This window comes from Anomaloglossus baeobatrachus, chromosome 1, assembly GCF_048569485.1.
Source record: "Anomaloglossus baeobatrachus isolate aAnoBae1 chromosome 1, aAnoBae1.hap1, whole genome shotgun sequence".
NCBI lineage: Eukaryota > Metazoa > Chordata > Amphibia > Anura > Aromobatidae > Anomaloglossus > Anomaloglossus baeobatrachus.
Genome location: NC_134353.1, coordinates 971,264,926 through 971,286,963, shown reverse-complemented (window position 1 = coordinate 971,286,963; position 22,038 = coordinate 971,264,926). Strand labels below are relative to the sequence as shown.

The 22,038-nt window shown below is 46.5% G+C and overlaps 1 protein-coding gene across 1 annotated transcript in view; it reads right to left on the bottom strand.

Annotated features, from left to right (window-relative positions):
* LOC142265621 (receptor-type tyrosine-protein phosphatase kappa-like) overlaps positions 1-22,038 on the bottom strand; it is a 261,979-nt gene that overhangs the window by 73,434 nt on the left and 166,507 nt on the right. Inside the window, exons 8-11 of the mRNA XM_075332279.1 lie at positions 18,134-18,231; positions 15,787-15,976; positions 10,058-10,136; positions 7,926-8,166 (exon numbers count right to left, since the gene is read on the bottom strand). Of these exons, the coding sequence (XP_075188394.1) occupies positions 7,926-8,166; positions 10,058-10,136; positions 15,787-15,976; positions 18,134-18,231 (608 nt within the window). The remainder of the gene's footprint in view (positions 1-7,925; positions 8,167-10,057; positions 10,137-15,786; positions 15,977-18,133; positions 18,232-22,038) is intronic.

The following is a 22,038-nucleotide window of genomic DNA, read 5'->3' as shown; positions in this document are numbered from 1 at the left end:
TAACGTTTATTGAAAAGCAAAAAATAGGGGCACTGTCATGTAAAGAAACACATAAAATACAGACAATGTTTGGAAAAAGAATCGGGAAAATCCCATACTAGGACCTCAACAACATCATATTGTGTTAGAGAGTGTTAGCTCCAGCTTTACTGTATAGTGGTGTCCCAAACAGTCAAGTAAAGAAGGGGGGCCCAAAAGAGCATACACAGTAAGGGAACCATATGACATGTGGCAAAGTATATATAGGACTTACTACTCGCGAATTAAGATTCCGTACGCGAGAACACGTGAGAGGCATCTTGGCGGCTGTTGACCTTGACCTCGATGACCCCCAGCTGAAGACCCTACCTCGACACCATAAGTTAGAACATGGTTGTAATCCTGGGAAATTTAGAGTAAGAGGTATTGATGTGGTTCATCTGGGGACAAGAGGTGGCGATTACACCAAGATGCTCTCTCAACGTGAATGTAGCTGGATTGTCAGACTTGGGACCATGACACCCATTGGCCTGAATGAGAAGATGAGTTTCTCTTCATTTCTGTAATTTGCCCTTCGTCTCTCTGGGAGCGGTTCACTGTGTGTGTTCCGCTTTTTTATATTTTTTATGTGTTTTTAATTTCCCCCTTTTTGTTTCTTTTTATGAGATGTGACCTGTATTTGGACCCTTGCGAGTGAACAACTTTGGATGTCCTTTTTGGCGAATCCTTGTGTTTGGATCTTCCCTTCCTCTGGATCATGCCTTATGCTGCAACACCGATCGTGAATTTCTTCCGCTGTATATGTATTCCCCCTTTCTACATAGATTCATTAATAAATGATGTATTTTAATTGGATGTTAATATGTGGGGGCATTTTGTGGTTAACGGTTTATGTCTGCGTCTCCTTCCCTATAAAGAATTCAGACTTATAAATGTCTATGAGTCAGTAGTATGAATATGAATTGTTGGGAGGACACGTAGACATGGACACATATATAATTAATTATATTTTTTCCTTTCCATTTTCTGGCTCTCCTCTTTTTCCCTTTTTCCCTTTTGTACCTCCGCCCTGGTCTAGCACAGGACCATGACTGTGTACGACTCACTTAATGAGTTATCTTTGGTGTCTAATGATAGTCTTGAGGTAGCCCTTTGTGGCCTCCTTCATCTAAGATGATGCATTTTTCTTGGTCCTGTGTCTGTACCGGGTCGTAATATTCTATGGTTTACACTTGGTAACTTTATGTACTACTGTATTGTTGTAACACATACATGTATGTGTGTGTGTGTGTATTATGTACATGTATTGGTATGTATGGTTGCTTTTTTGTATGCCCTATTCAGGTGATATGTGACGCAGGTGTTCTCCCTTTGGGAACACTTGGGCCACATACTAGTACTCTGATTTAATTCATTTCTTCAAAAAGAATAAAAGGAGGGGGGGGGGAGATGGATAGTATTTTGTGGAGTAATCTCCGAAAAAATGTATATATGCACCCACTTTTCCTGCAGAAAAAGTGATGGGATTGCATCCTCTTCCTGGTTTGTGTCCGCCCTGACTGAGCAGGTGTTTGCCTTGTGCCAGTAGTGTTAAATGAAACATATTTTTGTGTGGCACATGATATTCATGGGGTATCTACATGTTATGTCCCGCTGGGTGGTACAACTCAGTCATATATTATATATGTATTTTTTGGTATACCCCTCTTGTTCATGGCGGACACACACCAAATTGGGGCATTTTTGTGGACTGTGCTCCAATGTACACCTTTTCATAGACTGTGGAATATGCTGTTTTCACGAATACAGTGTTATACGCATTATGGGCAGTGCTCCTTACCTATATATGGATTTGCCAACATCCAAGATGGCCGCACGTGATTCGCATGCCCTGTGCTGCCCGAAGTCTCGCGCGTACTGAGGAGGCTCCGTCCAGCGTGCGGTGACGTTCCTTTGTGAGCGTCACTTCCGTTGGGAGCTCCGGAAGTGACGCGCGGGACCCGGACATGTCACAGCGCATGCGGCGCTACAAACGGCGGCAACTAGGCATTATTTCCACCACTATATATACATGGGGTTCACCATACAGGGTCACACTGCCCCCCGAGGAAGCTGTTCTGCGAAACGCGTCGGGGCTTCCCCCACCATCACCTGGACCACTGACACGGCATCTATATTGGCAACATATATGGGTAAGCACTGCTTTAGAACTGAATAATGTCATATGGTTCCCTTACTGTGTATGCTCTTTTGGGCCCCCCTTCTTTACTTGACTGTTTGGGACACCACTATACAGTAAAGCTGGAGCTAACACTCTCTAACACAATATGATGTTGTTGAGGTCCTAGTATGGGATTTTCCCGATTCTTTTTCCAAACATTGTCTGTATTTTATGTGTTTCTTTACATGACAGTGCCCCTATTTTTTGCTTTTCAATAAACGTTATATTATTAATAGTGACGCATCTGTCTTTGATTATGCAAGGCTTCTTAAAACTCAGTTTCTTTCCTTTCTTTACTTATGGACATGCCTGAGAACTCGCAGGGCCCCCACAAACTAGTGGAAATGTAAATATGTTGGCATGTTTCCGTTGCTGCCTCCGGAGAGGCAGATTGGAGGAAGGGCTCGCAGCAGAGTAGGCTGGGGCCCGGCCACCACCTGGACCGGTGGCCATCCTCCGGGGGTCAGGGGTCCACCCTGGACGTGGGGTCCCCTTGAAGTGACCGTAGGGTACGAAACACCGTACCCGTTCCCGCTCGGGCAGCCTGGATCTGGACTGGGGTCAAGGGGTGCTGCCCACTTCTTAGGGGCAGCATCAGGGCCAGGTTGTTTGGGTGGGAGAGCGGAAGCCGTCTGTTTTAATAGAAAAAAAATGCCTCCCGTTAGGGGAAGTTCATAAATATGCTTTTGTTGAATGTTTTCATGTGTTTTTACCTTTTTGCAGTTTTGAAAAAAAAATAAATAAAACCGGTGATGGACGGGCAGCCCGCGGACGGTCTGCATTTAACCAAGGGGGAATGTGGCGCCCTGGACTAGCCAGATCGTCACAGGTACTACAACACAACACCCCCCACCCCGAGATAGGCACATCAGTCAGACACAAATCCTTGTTGCCTCCCTCCAGGGGCTAATGTCCACACCAGGTGGGGTGGAGCCAGGCGGTTGGCCCCACCCACTGAGGAGTTCACAGTCCTAGAGGCGGGAAAGGAAGTCAGAGATGAGTTAGGGAAGGGAAAGAGTAGGAGTAAAGTGGTAGTAGAGAAGCAAACTGACTGTGTCCGGGTACGTGGCCCGGGCACCGAGAGCAAGGTTGGCAGACGGTGGTGGCCGTCTGCAGGAGAGGCAGATCAACGCGGAACCATAGGGCCGGGGACGGGCGGTGGCCCGCCGGTACCGAACCGGGGAGCGAAGTGAAACCCCAGGGGTTTCCAAACAGCCAAGACCCGATTGAAGGCCACCGTCCAAACAGCAGAAGGGAAAAACATCTACTGCCACAGCTAGAGTTCCCAGGGCCAGAGCCTGCGGGCAAAAGGGCTCCTCCAGCCCCTATACACACTGGGGAGCGGGTTACCGGTGGGAAGCCATTGGGACCGAGGATACACAACAGGTGCAGGGAAAGGCAGCCACCACCAACCGTCCGGGAGAAACCACAGCAGCCGGCTGCGGGACCCACCCATCTAGCCGTTTGTTTTACCAGAGACTTGCATCCGTTTGTGGCTGAGTGAGTACTACCGTGCCGTCCGGCACCACGCTGCGCAGTCCAAGCACCCCCTGCACCTTGCCCAGCCCTGCTTCCCAGTCACCTCACCGGGCCCCGGGACCACCAACCCCCTACCCACAGAGGGGGAAACAACATCCCAGCTGCTCCCTGCCATCGCTCCCGGGATCCCCGTCAACAGCAGAGGTGGTGTCCAACCTCACCACAACCCGTGGGTGGCGTCACGGACCAAATCCCCAAACCAAACCACCCCTTTCACTCACGGGCGAGGAGCGCCACTCGAGTCCCCGGATCCGGCCCACCGCTCGAGCCACCGAGCAGCAGCAGCAGCGCCGGACCCGAGCGCCAGCCAGAGCGCAGCAGCAACGGCTTCCTCCCCGCCCGTGACAGTCGCTTTTCATATTTTTGTGTCTTTCCCTGTTTTTGTGTATTTTCCGGTCTGTCTCTTTCCCTATCTCTTTGCGTGTCTCTTTCCCTGTCTCTCTCTCTGTCTCTTTCCCTGTCTGCCTCTTACTCTGTTTGTGTCTATGCCTGTCTGTCTCTTTTTGTCTCTTTCCCTGTCTGTCTCTTTCTGCCTCTCAATCCGTCTTCCCACGGACATCTTATTACCTCACACATAAGCTTCTTATACTAACAATTTATTTTGTTCCTATAGCAACCACTCACGGCTGCTATTAATAGCCTGTAGGTTGCAGCTCCATTCACTTTAATGGAGGCAGGTTTTTTGGAGAGTAACTGTTAAGTGTGGGGTTAAATTTTCTCCCCAAAACATAGTCTACAACGTTCCCTGGGTCACATGAGGCATCTGTGCAAAACTTTGTGATTGTAAATGCGACGGTGTGGATTCCTTTAGTGGACATACACATACACACACATACACACACACACACACACACACACACACTCAGCTTTATATATTAGATATATCATCAGTATGCCACGCGACCGCACTGCACGATGTTACCAGATTCTCGTTTGCAGACAACAACCTATGATTTGTTACTTTTCACTATATCATTTTGGTTCAGTTGAATTTTTCTCCAAGGTAAAGTATCTTCAAGATAAATGTTTCACAATTGTTTTAATCGTCAACTTTAACCCTTACCCCGAAGCCTGTGTTCACCTTCCATACAGAGCCGCATTTTTCAGGTCTGATGTGTCAATTTATGTGGTTAGAACTTTAATGCTTCTTAAAATCCTACTAATTATTAGATTTTTTCATGGCCACTTTATGATTGGGGTGAATATTAGTTAATAAAATTTGCACAAATTTATTAAAAATATTGGAAATTTGGCAAAAATTTGGTAAAGTTTGCAATTTTCAAACACTGACGTTTTATGTTTTAGAACAGATAAAGTATATGACACAAAATGTTTAATTTCCAATGTCTAATTTACATCAACATTTTTAAAAGGCCCTTACATTTACGTAGGATGTCAGAAGGGTTAAAAACTTGCAGCAATTTCATTTTTTCAATATAATTAACAAAATCTATTTTACAGAACTACTCCATTTTGAATTGAATTTGAAGGGTCAAAATGTTAGAAGCCCCCAAAAGGGACATCTTTATAAAAAAGTGCACCCCGGGAAATATTCACAACTGAATTAAGGAAGTTTATTATCTATTCCGGTGATTCACAGGAATTAATGCAAATAACATGCTCATTCTTACAACAAATTTGTTGCACTTGCCTCACATTTTGAATGAAAAAATCTATTGTGTCTTCTGCCTGACTGTCCATTATCTGTCTAATACACAATTCTGCTGAAGCTATTACAGATCAACCACACTCATCTGGGCATCTTCTCCTTTTCCATCGTGTAATCTGTACTGAAGTATAGTTGCTGCCATTGCTGGCCCTTCACTGCCAGACATCTCCTTGCCGGCCCCGTCACAATTCAGGTTATACTGCTATGACTGCCCCTGCACAGTGTATAGGCCTATACTGTACTGCTGCTGCCGGGGTTGCCATCACAGACCATACACTGCCAGACATCTCCTTGCCGGCCCCGTCACAATTCAGGTTATGCTGTTATGACTGCCCCTGCACAGTGTATAGTGCTATACTGTACTGCTGCTGCCGGGGTTGCCATCACAGGCCATACACTGCCAGACATCTCCTTGCCGGCCCCGTCACAATTCAGGTTATGCTGTTATGACTGCCCCTGCACAGTGTATAGTGCTATACTGTACTGCTGCTGCCGGGGTTGCCATCACAGACCATACACTGCCAGACATCTCCTTGCCGGCCCCGTCACAATTCAGGTTATGCTGTTATGACTGCCCCTGCACAGTGTATAGTGCTATACTGTACTGCTGCTGCCGGGGTTGCCATCACAGGCCATACACTGCCAGACATCTCCTTGCCGGCCCGGTCATAATTCTCCATCAGTCAGGTTATGCTGCTATGACTGCCCCTGTACAGTGTATAGTGCTATACTGTACTGCTGCTGCCGAAGTTGCTATCGCAGACCATACACTGTCATACATCTTTTTGCTTTACCCATCCTATTGCTTTACCATGTGGTTTCTGCTGTTGCCACTGGTCCATCATCCCAGACACACATTTTTGCTGCACACTGTGTTTTCTAGTGACAGACTTTACCTTTGATGCAAAACGTACTCTCTTGAAGGTACAGAAACCTGATTAAACAGCTCACAAATTAGGGCTCATTTTTTGAAAAGTTTGCTGACAAAAATCTATTGCTTCTTCACTTTGAAAACACGCCCCCTGAAGAATGTGACGAAACGCGCGTCGGAGGCAGGAGGCAGACACATGGGCCAGGAGACTTTCAGATAAGTACACAGCATTATGTTGGTCAATAGTGCAGTAATTATAATGGTTTAACTGTTTATAATCCTTGGAAAGCTGCTAATCCACGGTGCACTTTATTAGGCTGAGTTGGGGCCATTATAGTTGACACTTGGAAAATACAGCAGGAATGACTATTATAGTGGTTATTAGTGAATAGGTCATTGCAGTGAGCACTATTGCACTTTACATATATTATATATTTGCATTCTGTGTATTTAATATTTATTAATGGTATTTCTTGAGATCTGCCTTTTATTTATAATCAGTTATTTGTATGCTGAATAATATACACTTGATTGTTGAGAAGTGGATTTTTTACTCTGGTCTTATTTGTCTTTTTCCACACCGGCGGTATTGTCCTTTTTAATTATATTTTTTTAACAAAAAATTTGAATAAAAAATATTGATTTTAAAATTATCACTTGAAAATTGTGTCAATTGGTTCCCATTTTTTATATTCTTTATTGATATAGAATAGATATATTTTTTATTATAAAATTTGTAATGCTGCAGTTATAATTAAGATAATTTTGATTATCTCACTTAGGAAACAGCTCGCCTGTGCCGCTCCCTAAAAAAAGGATCATTTTTGGAAGGTTTGCTAAAAAGTCTTTGCAATTCTTTAATAATTTTGAGAATGGGAAATATGTTGTAGATCCAAAAAGAAGATAAACATTTGTAACTACACATTGGAAAGAAATTGGATCTTCACTTTCTAAATTGCTGAGTAAACCTGTTTTTGCTCCAAAAAAAAAATGATATTTTTATGTCTAGTGAAAAAAACGTAAGCTTCTTCATTCAGCACAGAAGAAAGCGAAACGCCACAAACACTAAACAGAAAAGATTTTTGCATCACCCGTGTGACTTTTCCATTTGAAGAATAAGAAGTATAAACCCCAGAGAGGCAGGTATCGGAGCCAATCTGAGCAGCCTGACAGGTGAGACCCCTCATTGTGTTATTAGGAAGAATGTTAATGTTTTCATCATCTCTAGTTGTAACATATTGGGAGTAGAGTGGAGAGAGTATCTAACTATTCGCACTCGCCATACTCATAACGAGTACTGTCTCGTATTCATTCCGAATAGCGTGTGCCATGCAAGTCAATGAGAAAAACTCACAAAGTAAAGCGTAACCTGAATTCCGCACTATTTGCTACTTGCACGAATAGTACAGCATTTGGGTTACTCGTTACTTTGCGCGTTTTTCCCCAATGACTTGCACTGCACACGCTATTCGGAATGAATACGCGAATATTAGATAGTACTCGTCATGAGGATAGTGAGTACAAATAGTTAGATACTCGCTGCGAGGAACATGAATAATATCAGGGCTGGAGACAGAAAGCACCGTGATGGAGAAAAGAGATAACAAAAATGTTCAGGTGAAATGTCAGACAACCGTATCTCATACCTCCTTCCACTCGCTGGTGACCCGCACGTACGCAGCATACTTCAGGTTTGGGGTGAGAGGAGCATTCAGGAAGCCGCCGTAATGCCGGTTGTCTCCCAGTGTGATTGTCCCGGTAAGGTTGTGTGCAGGGAGCAGCGCTGCCGTGTAGGGCGTCCAAGAGGAGTTGTAATGAATGTGAGTGACTTGCAGACAGTCACTTGTGTTACTTCCCGGTTCAGTATACACAATTATTTCATAATGGCTGCGATAAAAACGGAAAAATAGACATCAGTCATGATAAATCAGTATATGACTACAGATCAGTGAACTTGAAGTTCAGTGTTCAGACTTTTCCAAGAAAACAAAGTTCGGGTTTGGAGTTCTGGTGCTTTACGAATTCAAACCAGTCACGTGAGCATCACTGTGCTCGGGTACACAAAGTGCTCGGGTATGCTCGGTGCTCGGGTACACTCGATCCAGTGCGAGCCGCTTGTAGAGTTTGAATGGCTCACACTTGGGTTAACAACACAATGATCGAATGTAGTGTGCACCAAAAAGAAAAGGAACCCCTATCAACCTTCCCCCGGAAGTGATCTGCTTATGGTTGGCTGCATGTGGGTAGAGACCTGAACGGCCAATCAGTGACTTCAAATGAAGTTCAAGCCAAGTCCAGGTCCAAAACCAAACTTTAAAAAAGTTCAGCTGGGTCAGCAGAACTTAACCTTCCACAGGTCCACTCATCTCTGTAATTGACAACTAATTTAATCAATCAAAAGTACCCATAAAAACAGAAAATATTAAACCAATATTACCTTACGCTACTTTCACACATCAGTTTTCTGCATTCAGGCACAATCCTTCTTTTCCTGATCCAACGGATCCGTCAAAAAATGTAAAAACAGTATCCACCGGATCAGTTTTTTAACGGATCCGTTATGCCGGATGTGTAAAAAAAACGGATCCGTTGGATCCGTTTTGCATCCATTTTGTCCGTTTTTTTATTTTTTGCTGGATCAGTTTTTTCAAAACATTGGAGCATGCTCAGTTTACAAAAATGGATCCGGCAACCGCATCCATTTTTTGCCGCATTACGCCGGATCCGGCGTCCATAGGCTTCCATCGTAAAACACGCCGTATCGCACCGGATCCGGCGCAATGCCTTTTTTTTGCCGGAGAAAAAAATGTTACAAGATACGTTGCCTCCGGCCGCCGCTTTAGGTAATTATGACGGATGCAACGCAAGGCCATCAGGCACAATCTGGCGCTAATACAAATCAATGGGGATAAAACGGATCCGGCGCCGGATCCGTTTTATCCATTTTTTTCCGGATTGTGCCTGATGGAAAAAAACTGATGTGTGAAAGTAGCTTTGCCTGTAAAAAAATGTAACAGTTACCCCTGTTTAGACACTCAGAAAAGGTTTTAAAGTGAATCTGTCAACAGGATTTTACCATCAAAACTATTTATATGTGCATGTAGCTCTTCCAAACACAAGCCAGCAGCGGCTATACATGGCCAGTTCACTCCTCAGTTACTGAGAAATCTGCATTTGAAATGATATGAAAAAGAGGCTAAAGAGCTATGGAAGATCTGAAGTCTCTGTCACTCCAGCTCTATTCCCAGCCCAGCACTGCCTCCTCTTTGTCTCGTGCATACACATAGTTTGGAGTATGAAATTCTGCTGACAGGCTCCTTTTAACCTGACCATAGACACGCTATAGCTGCTCTATAAACAGTGACCTCTCTTGACTCCTCCATACACATGAAAATTCAGCGCAACTGAACCTCCAAGTGTTTTCATGCAGAAAGTGGAGAAAGCCTCTGCGGGAAACCTCTGGTGATGACTTATCTCCAAGAGGACAAAGTGTTGGTTGAACTCAGACTGTCTGACCCTTATCGCTCTTATTATCATCTGTCGAGGAAGAGTCGGGAGACCATCAGACATCTTAGATTCTCAATGGATCCCACCAATATCATCAGGTTAGGTCAACTCTAGTCTAACGTGTATGGGGGCCGTTAGTGTCCTGCTCCTTCACATAGTGATTGACAGCTTTTGTTCACTTTTCTTCACTGCCCTCATATAATGGATCAGGCACCCTAGATCATGCAATCTGATTATTTATATGGTATTTGTTTGTTCAGTCGCTTCTGACCTGATCGGTCCATGGACATCTGGCACCGGGTGAAGCTGTACGGTGAAATCCTTTTTCTCAAACTTTGGATCAAGAGGATCTGAAAAAAAACTAAAAACTGTCAGCTTTGCTGGATCCAATATCACTAAAGCCAGCTTTACACCTTACAATTAGGTGTGCGATCTCGTATGCGATGTGACACGCCCAGGTCGCATATGCGATTGAATGAGATCACACGTAGGTCGTTCATTTGCTGTCACACGAGCGTTAGTAGTCTATGTTAAATTGATCAATTTTGTGTGCGATCCTTTAGATCATGTGATCTGTGACGTATGCATTGGGCACCTTTTTTTTTTTTTTTTATTTATTGACTTGCCAAGCGTGTGTAATGTGTAGGGATGCGTTTTTACTATGTCATCTGCCATTCAGCTCTGCTACATGGCCGCTGACAGCAGACACAGACAGCCATGTAGCAGAGCTGAATGGTAGATGACAGCAGACACAGACAGCCATGCAGCAGAGCTGAATGGCAGATGACAGCAGACACAGACAGCCATGTAGCAGAGCTGAATGGTAGATGACAGCAGACACAGACAACCATGTAGCAGAGCTGAATGGCAGATGACAGCAGACACAGACAGCCATGTAGCAGAGCTGAATGGTAGATGACAGCAGACACAGACAGCCATGCAGCAGAGCTGAATGGCAGATGACAGCAGACACAGACAGCCATGTAGCAGAGCTGAATGGTAGATGACAGCAGACACAGACAGCCATGCAGCAGAGCTGAATGGCAGATGACAGCAGACACAGACAGCCATGTAGCAGAGCTGAATGGTAGATGACAGCAGACACAGACAGCCATGCAGCAGAGCTGAATGGCAGATGACAGCAGACACAGACAGCCATGTAGCAGAGCTGAATGGTAGATGACAGCAGACACAGACAACCATGTAGCAGAGCTGAATGGCAGATGACAGCAGACACAGACAGCCATGTAGCAGAGCTGAATGGCAGATGACAGCAGACACAGACAGCCATGTAGCAGAGCTGAATGGCAGATGACAGCAGACACAGACAGCCATGTAGCAGAGCTGAATGGCAGATGACAGCAGACACAGACAGCCATGTAGCAGAGCTGAATGGCAGATGACAGCAGACACAGACAGCCATGTAGCAGAGCTGAATGGCAGATGACAGCAGACACAGACAGCCATGTAGCAGAGCTGAATGGCAGATGACAGCAGACACAGACAGCCATGTAGCAGAGCTGAATGGCAGATGACAGCAGACACAGACAGCCATGTAACAGAGCTGAATGGCAGATGACAGCAGACACAGACAGCCATGTAGCAGAGCTGAATGGCAGATGACAGCAGACACAGACAGCCATGTAGCAGAGCTGAATGGCAGATGACAGCAGACACAGACAGAGCCGCACTGTCAGAATGAACTCGGGTGAACTTCACCCGACTTCATTGTCATGCTGCGGCTCTGTCTGTGTCGTGCCCTCATTAGCGGTCACCTGTGAAGGACTCACCGGTGACCGCTAATCTCCTGAGTAAGTGAATTGAGCAGCCCTCTCTCATACTCACCGATCCCCGGCGCTGCACGGCATTCACACTGCTCCGGCGGCTTTTACTGTTTTGAAAAAGCCGGCCGCTCATTAAACAATCTCGTATTCCTTGCTTACCCCGCCCACCGGCGCCTATGATTGGTTACAGTGAGACACGCCCCCACGCTGAGTGACAGGTGTCACACTGCACCCAATCACAGCAGCCGGTGGGCGTGTCTATACTGTGTAGTGAAAAAAATAATTAAATAATTAAAAAAAACGGCGTGCGGTTCCCCCTAATTTTAAAACCAGCCAGATAAAGCCATACGGCTGAAGGCTGGTATTCTCAGGATGGGGAGCTCCACGGTATGGGGAGCCCCCCAGCCTAACAATATCAGCCAACAGCCGCCCAGAATTGCCGCATACATTAGATGCGACAGTTCTGGGACTGTACCCGGCTCTTCCCGATTTGCCCTGGTGCGTTGGCAAATCGGGGTAATAAGGAGTTATTGGCAGCCCATAGCTGCCAATAAGTCCTAGATTAATCATGTCAGGCGTCTATGAGACACCCTCCATGATTAATCTGTAAATTACAGTAAATAAACACACACACCCGAAAAATCCTTTATTAGAAAAAAAACACACACACATTCCCTGGTTAACCACTTTAATCAGCCCCAAAAAGCCCTCCATGTCCGGCATAATCCACGGACCTCCAGCGTCGCTTCCAGCTCTGCTGCATGGAGGTGACCGGAGCAGCAGAATACACCGCCGCTCCGGTCACTTCCACACAGCAACTGAAGACAGCTGCGCGATCAGCTGATCTGTCACTGAGGTTACTCGCTGTCACTGGATCCAGCGGTGGATGCAGCGGTGGCCGCGGGTAACCTCAGTGACAGCTCAACTGATCGCGCTACTCACCGCCGCTCCGGTCAGCTCCAGTCAGCAACTGAGGTGAGTAGCGCGATCAGCTGAGCTGTCACTGAGGTTACCCGCGGCCACCGCTGGATCCAGTGACAGCTGGTAACCTCAGTGACACCTCAGCTGATCGCGCGGCTGTCTTCATTAGCTGCGTGGAGATGACCGGAGCGGCGGTGTATTCTGCAGCTCCTGTCACCTTCATGCAGCAGAGCTGGATGCGACGCTGGACCATCCTGGAGTACGCCGGACATGGAGGGCTTTTTCGGGCTTATTAAAGTGGTGAACCAGGGTATATGTTTGTGTTTTTTATTTCTAATAAAGGATTTTTCGGGTGTGTGTGTTTATTTACTGTAATTTACAGATTAATCATGGAGGGTGTCTCATAGACGCCTGACATGATTAATCTAGGACTTATTGGCAGCTATGGGCTGCCAATAACTCCTTATTACCCCGATTTGCCAACGCACCAGGGCAAATCGGGAAGAGCCGGGTACTGTCCCAGAACTGTCGCATATAATGTATGCGGCAATTCTGGGCGGCTGTTGGCTGATATTGTTAGGCTGGGGGGCTCCCCATAAAGTGGAGCTCCCCATCCTGAGAATACCAGCCTTCAGCCGTATGGCTTTATCTGGCTGGTTTTAAAATTGGGGGGGACCGCACGCCGTTTATTTTAATTATTTAATTATTTATTTCACTACACAGTATAGACACGCCCACCGGCTGCTGTGATTGGGTGCAGTGTGACACCTGTCACTCAGCGTGGGGACGTGTCTCACTGTAACCAATCATAGGCGCCGGTGGGCGGGGTAAGCAGGGAATACGAGATTGTTTAATGGGCGGCCGGCTTTTTCAAAACAGTAAAAGCCGCCGGAGCAGTGTGAATGCCGTGCAGCGCCGCGCCGGGGATCGGGGATCGGTGAGTATATGAGAGAGGGGGTAAGAGGGATAGACTGACATGGACAGAGAGAGAGGGACAGAGATAGTGACCGACTGACAGAGATTAGTGAATGACAGACATTGTGAGGCGCTTCAGAACGCAGCTTTTCAGCTGCGCTCTGAAGCAGACCTTTTTTAAGCTGCGGTGCAGAGCGCACACCTGCGCACATAGCATCAGATATCAAAATCGTATGAGGGATGTCACACGTTACAATTCACTGGTTTCCTACTACCAAACGTCCAATGTATGAGGAATAAACGACGTGTATGCGATCACCGTATTTGCGTTCAATATCGATCGCACGTAGGTTTCACACGCAAATACGTCACGATTGATGCCGGTTGTGCGTCACTTACAACTTGACCCCGACGACGGATTGAAAGATCTATTGAAGTGTGTAAAGCAACCTTAAGTCTCACATAGACAATGGTCAGCCACATTCTACCTTTTAATATAATATTTGAGTTCTTATGTCCTCAGCCAATCATATCAAAGAGATCTGTGGTTGAAGGAGAGGTTGGATATTTAGTGTTGGTGTCTCCCCCTTCTGTCAGCCAATCAAATACAAGCATTCTTTGATTGCAGGATATGGATAGGTTTCAAGTTTCTGCTCGGTGACAGGTGAGAAACCTGTATGGGATCTGGCTATGAGTGCATGGTACAGCGGCAGGTAAAGGCAGGGGGTGTCCCATCTATCCTCTCATTAGTGGCAAAGTCCACTGTATTCCCGGTGTCCCCCTTGTTTGTGGTGTTATTCTGGTGTGTTTTTGTTGTGCGTTAGATATGTGTCAGTCTGAACACGTGTGCACGCCGATAGCATGACAATATAATCAGCCCTTACATTTTTCCCCTGTGTCTCCATAGCTCAGGCTGCCGTGCTCGCACATCTGATGTAGACCTTCTCTCCAGAAGTCACGGATCTGCGTGCTCGGGTGGTGCAGCAACTACAACAAATCGCTGGGTTCCTGGTGCACCAGAAATCTGTTGGTCTGAACGTGCGTGCCACATCGACAACGGGACAGCTGGTGACTGGAAGTGAGCTATAAAGCCTCCGTATCCAGAGAGCGGCGGGATGTCGTGGAATCGCTATTCACAATGGATTACGTCGGAACTGCTCTTTTTTTAAAGCTAATAAAGTGGTGAATGACTGCGTCTTGTTTTTATTTATTTTACATTTCTTTTTTTTTGTCTGATTCCATGGACTACTTCAGATATTTATGTTTTGGGTTTTTTTTTATAAATTGATGAACAAAGTAGTCGGAGTATTTTTTCAAATAAAATCTTTTTCCTGTGTCTTTTTTAACTCTTTACTTGGTGGTGGCTGATAGACGCATCTCCATTACAAACCCCTACGCTTGATGCCAGCTGTCAAATCTCAGCTGACATCAACCCCAAAACCATTACCTCAATTGCCACCACACCACGGCAATCAATAGGAGCCAAGCAAAGCGCCAGAATTGGCACATATAATGGATGCGTCACTTCTGAGGAGGCTGCGAGGTGCTATAGTTAGGCTGGGAAGGACCAAATAACAATGACACCTCTCACCCTGATAATACCAGCCCCCAGCTATCCACTTTCCTTGGCTGGTTATAAAAAATAGGGCAGAGCCCACGCCGTATTATTAAGATTATTTAAATAATTTTAAAAAACAGCATGGGATTCTCTCTCTTTTTGATAACCAGCCAATTAAAGGGGCTGATGTTATCAAGGTGGAAAGAGCCATGGTTATTTGGTCTTTTAAAGCCTGATATTAGCCCTCAGCTGATGCTTTTCCTTTGGCTAATTATCAAAATAGAAAAGACCCCAAGTAATTTTTTTTCTTTTTTTTATTAATAATATTATTATTATTGTTATTATTATGGGCTAGGGAAGTCAGGAAAATCAATAAAATGTTAGAAAACCGGGATCAAATGAATGGGAACAGTAAAGAACAGCTTTTACCATTTGTGGGGTACTACAGTCCACATCAGGGTCAAGGCTGAGTGTCACCGCTCTGATGAAACTTGTGGTAAATACCCGGTAAATATTAATAGCGAATCTTCACTGTTCCTATTCATTTGAGCGCTGTTTTCTGCCATTTCACTGATTTCCCTCCTCAGCCCTTACTAATAATAACAAATACAGACTATTCGGCCTCCGAACACCGATCTGACTTCCCAGATAAGTCAGTGTTTGAGTTTGAGACACGGACTCTCGATGTCCGGTGCGAGCGCTGACCTTTACCTCTCAGGTTTGCTCATCACTATTAATCAAACTTTTTGTGTGCTTTTAACACCACCTTTTACTGTCACAGATAAGACAATAAGAATGATGACAATGGATTTTTTTTATTACCTCCAATTGGACTTTCATATGTGACTTCTGTATATTCTCCGGCTCCTGCAGACGTGAATCCTCGGAGATGAATCGTGTAATTAGTCCCGTGCTGCAGATTGATTTTGTAGTGGGTGACATTGGGGAAAAACCGCTCAGTCACATTTAGTGAGAAGGAAGAATTATAATCTCTCTTTGCCATGACGTTCAGCTGCGGGAAGACGGGAAAGTGAGAGGCAAAAACCGCATTATAGACACAACCAGAAAAATAGCGTTAAATAGCATACATACAGAGGGTGAATTAAATATTGAACGCGTCACCAATTTTCTAAGTAAATGTATTTCTAAAGCTGCTATTGACATGAATTTCTCTACAAATGTCAGAAACAACCCGTCCAATCCACACAGGCAAAGAAATCCAGCCACAGATGTCCATACATTTAGTGATGTGTAATAATGAGAAATGAAATAAGGAAAAAGTATTGAGCACATAAAGAAAGAGGAGCAAAAGCCATCAACGATCCTGACACCAGCTAAAATCTACCAATAATTAGAAATCAATCCTGCCACTTTAGGGGGCTTTACACACTACGACATCGCTAATGCGGAGTCGTTGGGGTCACGGAATTTGTGACGCACATCCGGCCGCATTAGCGATGCTGTTGCGTGTGACACCTATGAGCGATTTTGCATCATTGCAAAAAGGTGCAAAATCGCTCATCGGTGACATGGGGGTCCATTCTCGATTATCGTTACTGCAGCAGTAACGAAGTTGTTCCTCGTTCCTGTGGCAGCACACATCGCTCCGTGTGACACCGCAGTAACGAGGAAGCTCCCCAACCTGCCTCCCGGCCACAAAGCGGAAGGAAGGAGGTGGGCGGGATGTTACGTCCCGCTCATCTCCGCCCCTCCGCTGCTATTGGGCGGCGGTTCAGTGACGCTGCTGTGACGTCGCTGTGACGCCGCACGGACCGCCCCTTTAGAAAGGAGGCGGTTCGCCGGTCACAGCGACGTCGCTAGGCAGGTAAGTATGTGTGACTGATCTGGGCGATGTTGTGCGCCACGGACAGCGATTTGCCCGTGTCGCACAACAGATGGGGGCGGGTACCCACACTAGCGATATCGGTACCGATATCGCAGTGTGTAAAGTGGCCTTCTGTGAAAAATGATATCAGCTGGTTCAACTGATGGTCTATAAAAAGGTGTCTCATTACCAAGGTGCCACACAAGAAACATCTCATGATGGGTAAAACCAGTGAGCTATCCCAAAACAATCCCAAACTTACTGTTGCAAAACATACTAATATCATTGGTTACATAAAAATTTGTAAACTACTGAAGGTTCTAGTGAGCATATTCTGGTTGTCCTGGATTATGGTATGCGCTATACAGAAATGATCCCTTTAAAGAAAACTTCAGCAAGAACCATGGCCAGAGAAACTCACAAGACATATTCACTGATCACTGAACACACTTTAAGGTTACAATGAAGTAGTGTAATCTGCTGACGATCACTTGTGAGCTGTTTACCATCCACAAAGACCAGGTGGACAGAGTCTGAAGGTGACATGTATGGCATGTAATATTTCATTTTACAATGTGGGAGAGGTTTTTTTCTTCTTACTTTCTTTTGTTAAAGAAAATCTTTAGGGCCAAAAGTTCCTGAACTCTTAAGCGGGCTTTACACGCTACGATATCGTTAATGAATTATCGTCGGGGTCGTGGTGTTTGTGACGCACATCCGGTGTCATTACCGATATCGCAGCATGTGACACGTTCGAGCGACCTAAAATGATCGCAAAAGTGGTGAAAATCGTTTGCCGCGGAGAGGTCGTCCTGAAACAAAAAATCGTTTACTGCATGTTAGCGATGTTGTTCCTCGTTCCTGCGGCAGCGCACATCGCTATGTGTGACACCGCAGGAGCGACAAACATCTCCTTACCTGCGGCCGCCCGCAATGCGGAAGGAAGGAGGTGGGCAGGATGTTACGTCCCGCTCATCTCCGCCCCTCCGCTTCTATTGGGCGGCCGCTTAGTGACGTTGCTGTGACACTGCACGAACCACCCCCTTAGAAAGGAGGCAGATTGCCGGCCAGAGTGACGTCTCAGGGCAGGTAAGTAGTGTGATGGGGTAAGCGAGGTTGTGCGCCACGGGCAGCGATTTGCCCATGTCACACAACCGAAGGGGGCGGGTATCACAGCGTGTAAAGCCCACTTTAGTGTTAAAAAAGTCGGTGCCTGTCATAACTCTCCTTTCACATAAATGAATGACAGAAAGCAAAATCGTGGCCAAAATCTCTAGATTCAGTCTTCTAAGAGAATTTCTATAAATTACGGTCAACTCAACGCCAACGCTAAAGAAGTCTCACCTCAAAATCAGTGATCTTTCCCTTGTTACCATCCAACTTCCAGATGATTGTACTGTTCTCCATGTTGGGCGTCTGCACAATGTCCGGAGCTCTGGGGACTGTAGAGAAAAGGAGAGAAAATCCAATCAGTCACCAGATCTCCCATCATCCTGCACAGGCTGTATCACTCCCATCATCTCACAGTTGCACTCTGTATGTACAGAAATGACCTTTACTGAATATGTGTGATGCAACCTACAATAGCCCTCAGTCCAGTAGACCATTGCGCAACCAGCTCTGTCCTCACCTATTGTACCATCACCCATTCCCTATAGACTGTGAGCCCTCGCGGGCAGTGTCCTCTCTCCTCCTGTAGACTGTGAGCCCTCGCGGGCAGGGTCCTCTCTCCTGTAGACTGTGAGCCCTCGCGGGTAGGGTCCTCTCTCCTCCTGTAGACTGTGAGCCCTCGCGGGCAGGGTCCTCTCTCCTTCTGTAGACTGTGAGCCCTCGGGGCAGGGTCCTCTCTCCTTCTGTAGACTGTGAGCCCTCGCGGGCAGGGACCTCTCTCCTCCTGTAGACTGTGAGCCCTCGCGGGCAGGGTCCTCTCTCCTCCTGTAGACTGTGAGCCCTCGCGGGCAGGGTCCTCTCTCCTGTAGACTGTGAGCCCTCGCGGGCAGGGTCCTCTCTCCTCCTGTAGACTGTGAGCCCTCGCGGGCAGGGTCCTCTCTCCTTCTGTAGACTGTGAGCCCTCGCGGGCAGGGTCCTCTCTCCTCCTGTAAACTGTGAGCCCTTGCGGGCAGGGTCCTCTCTCCTCCTGTAGACTGTGAGCCCTCGCGGGCAGGGTCCCTCTCTCCTCCTGTAGACTGTGAGCCCTCGCGGGAAGGGTCCTCTCTCCTCCTGTAGACTGAGCCCTCGCGGGCAGGGTCCTCTCTCCTCCTGTAGACTGTGAGCCCTCGCGGGCAGGGTCCTCTCCTCCTGTAGACTGAGCCCTCGCGGGCAGGGTCCCTCTCTCCTCCTGTAGACTGTGAGCCCTCGCGGGCAGGGTCCTCTCTCCTCCTGTAGACTGAGCCCTCGCGGGCAGGGTCCTCTCTCCTCCTGTAGACTGTGAGCCCTCGCGGGCAGGGTCCTCTCCTCCTGTAGACTGAGCCCTCACGGGCAGGGTCCCTCTCTCCTCCTGTAGACTGTGAGCCCTCGTGGGCAGGGTCCTCTCTCCTCCTGTAGACTGAGCCCTCGCGGGCAGGGTCCTCTCTCCTCCTGTAGACTGTGAGCCCTCGCGGGCAGGGTCCTCTCTCCTCCAGTACCAGTCTGTTTTGTACTGTAAATGATTGTTGTACTAGTTTTTATGTATACCCTTTTTTACTTGTAAAGCGCCATGGAATAAATAGTGCTATAAAAATAAATAATAATAATTACAAAGCTTTATGATGTGAGGAGATGTCATTCACAGCTGCTTTTTGGGAAAAGCGCCTATATTTGTTAGCAGATGAAGCCACTGCCATTTTGGAGGTGTCCACTTCTGTACTGCACCCTTGAGATTGCTGTGAATGACATTACAACTCCAATCAGGCTACGACTGGCCCACCGGAGAGCCGGAGAATTCCCTGGGGGCCTCTGAGCCTGGAGCAGTAGCCCATATATCAGCCAAATATGGAAGCGATAAAATATATATTATTCCATATGTTACACAACAGGCGGAAGGAAACACAAATCAGGTAACTACCGCCCTCTCCTGCAGTCTGCCCATTCTCAAGTTATGAAATGATTTGGCGAAAAGGCATTTTATTGCCTCTATATTAGGCTGGTGGGGCCTCATCTACCCGGCATTTATGTGGCATATTCATCTATTAACTCTACTTATACTGAATGCCACAATATAATCCTATAAGCCTGGGTCTGAATTTGTCAGGTCTCTGATTTTATATCCTGAAGGAAGTGCAGATCAGTTTTCTGTCCGAGTGTCCATAGCTTTATAAAGAGGAGGAGGCTCTTCCACCGACCTCCATCTTCTGCTGTCCAGAGTGGCTGCTTGCTCTGCTCGCTCCTCGCTCTGCTCGCTCCTCGCTCTGCTCGCTGCTCGCTCTGCTCGCTGCTCGCTCTGCTCGCTGCTCCCTCCTTCCCCTCCTGACTTGTAAATTTACCAGAAATTGTGAGCTGTTGTAACCTCATAGCAGAAGACAGCTCAGAAGTCGGGCCTGACGGGAGGGGGATGGGAGGCCGCACTGGAGAAAGACGATAGAAGTACAGGCTGCAGAGAGGAGCTCCACTGCTGCACTGGGCCTCTTATATCAGGTGCAAACTGTATCTACAGATGTGTGTGCATAGAAAGGTGTATAATGGCTGTATGTTTGACATGTGTCATGTATCTGTATTTATGCATGTGTTATGCACGTGTTGCTTTCTGTACACAGTCTCTCCTTTATGTAGTCAGGAAACATTTCAGCTCCATTACACTGTTGAACATGTTTTAAAAAAGCTCAATATGATAGACTAAAATGCCACATGTGAACCATTATTTGTTAGCGGGAATCTGTCAGTAAGACACTAACGAAAGCGCAGTATAGTAGTATTAAGATCTGAGGCCGTGGCTTGTATTAATCGTCTAGGCACTAGAGTTGAGCGCGGTTCGTGGTTCGTGGTTCTCCAGTTCTAGGCTCGAGTGATTTTGGGGCCTGTTCTAGATCGAACTAGAACTCGAGCTTTTTGAAAAAGCTCGATAGTTCTAGAAACGTTCGAGAATGGTTCTAGCAGCAAAAAAACAGCTAATTCCTAGCTGGCTTTCCGCTGTAATAGTGTAAGTCACTCTGTGACTCACACTATTATGACATTTCAGTGTATAGTGTGCGTGAACAGCGCCTTCAGATCACTGCTGTATGGATAATGGCGATCGCCATTTTTTTTTTTTTTTTCTTGTCTTCCTTCCCTAAGCGCGCGCGTCTTGTGGGGCGGGCCAGCATGTCAGCCAATCCCAGACACACACACAGCTAAGTGGACTTTGAGCCAGAGAAGCAACGGCATGTGTGATAGGATGTCCATGTCACATGTCCCTGCATTATAAAACCGGACATTTTCCTCCAGGACGCCATTATCTCTTCTGCGTCCTTGGTGTCAGACATCACTGTCGCAGCTCCGTCCTTTGTCCTATCGCTGATACTGGATACGCTGGACAGCATAGGGATAGCACTATCTATCAGTCCTTTTAAGGTCTCGTACGGGCAGGGTCAGAGTTAAGGTGACAGGTCCTGAAAACAGCGACAGCGTCTGTGTAGCAAAGGTCAGGGATCTCGTCGCTGCATTTCCCCATTAGGAGGGAATAGAAAGGCAGGCTTCCATTCCTCTACCCAGAGCACCACAATCCTGGCACTGTACCCTCCTGTCCTCTGCACACTCCAACTCATTATAACTAAGCAATTATACTAGCAAACACTCAGTGTACCTAGTGGCATCCTAAACGTGGCTATTGGACTTTTGTGTAGTCACACTAGTGGAAAGACATTTGCAGCACCTCTACCTGCATTGCACACTCCAACTCATTATAACTAAGCCATTATACTAGCAAACACTCAGTGTACCTAGTGGCATCCTAAACGTGGCTATTGGACTTTGCTATAGTCCCACTAGTGCAAAGACATTTGCAGCACCTCTGCCTGCATTGCACACTCAAACTCATTGTTACTAATACATTATAATACCAAAAATTGAGTAAACTTAGTGTCATACAAGAAGTGGCTGTTGTACTCCATTAATGCCCCACTGGTGCAAATCTATGTGCAGCACCTCTGCATGACACCCTCCTGCTCTGTTTTTAATAAGCTATAATGATAGCACAAAATACTGCCATTTAGTGGCATCATAGAACTGGCTGTTGTATTCCATTAGTGCCCCACTGGTGACAAGCTATTTCTAGCACCTCTACATCACACCCTCAT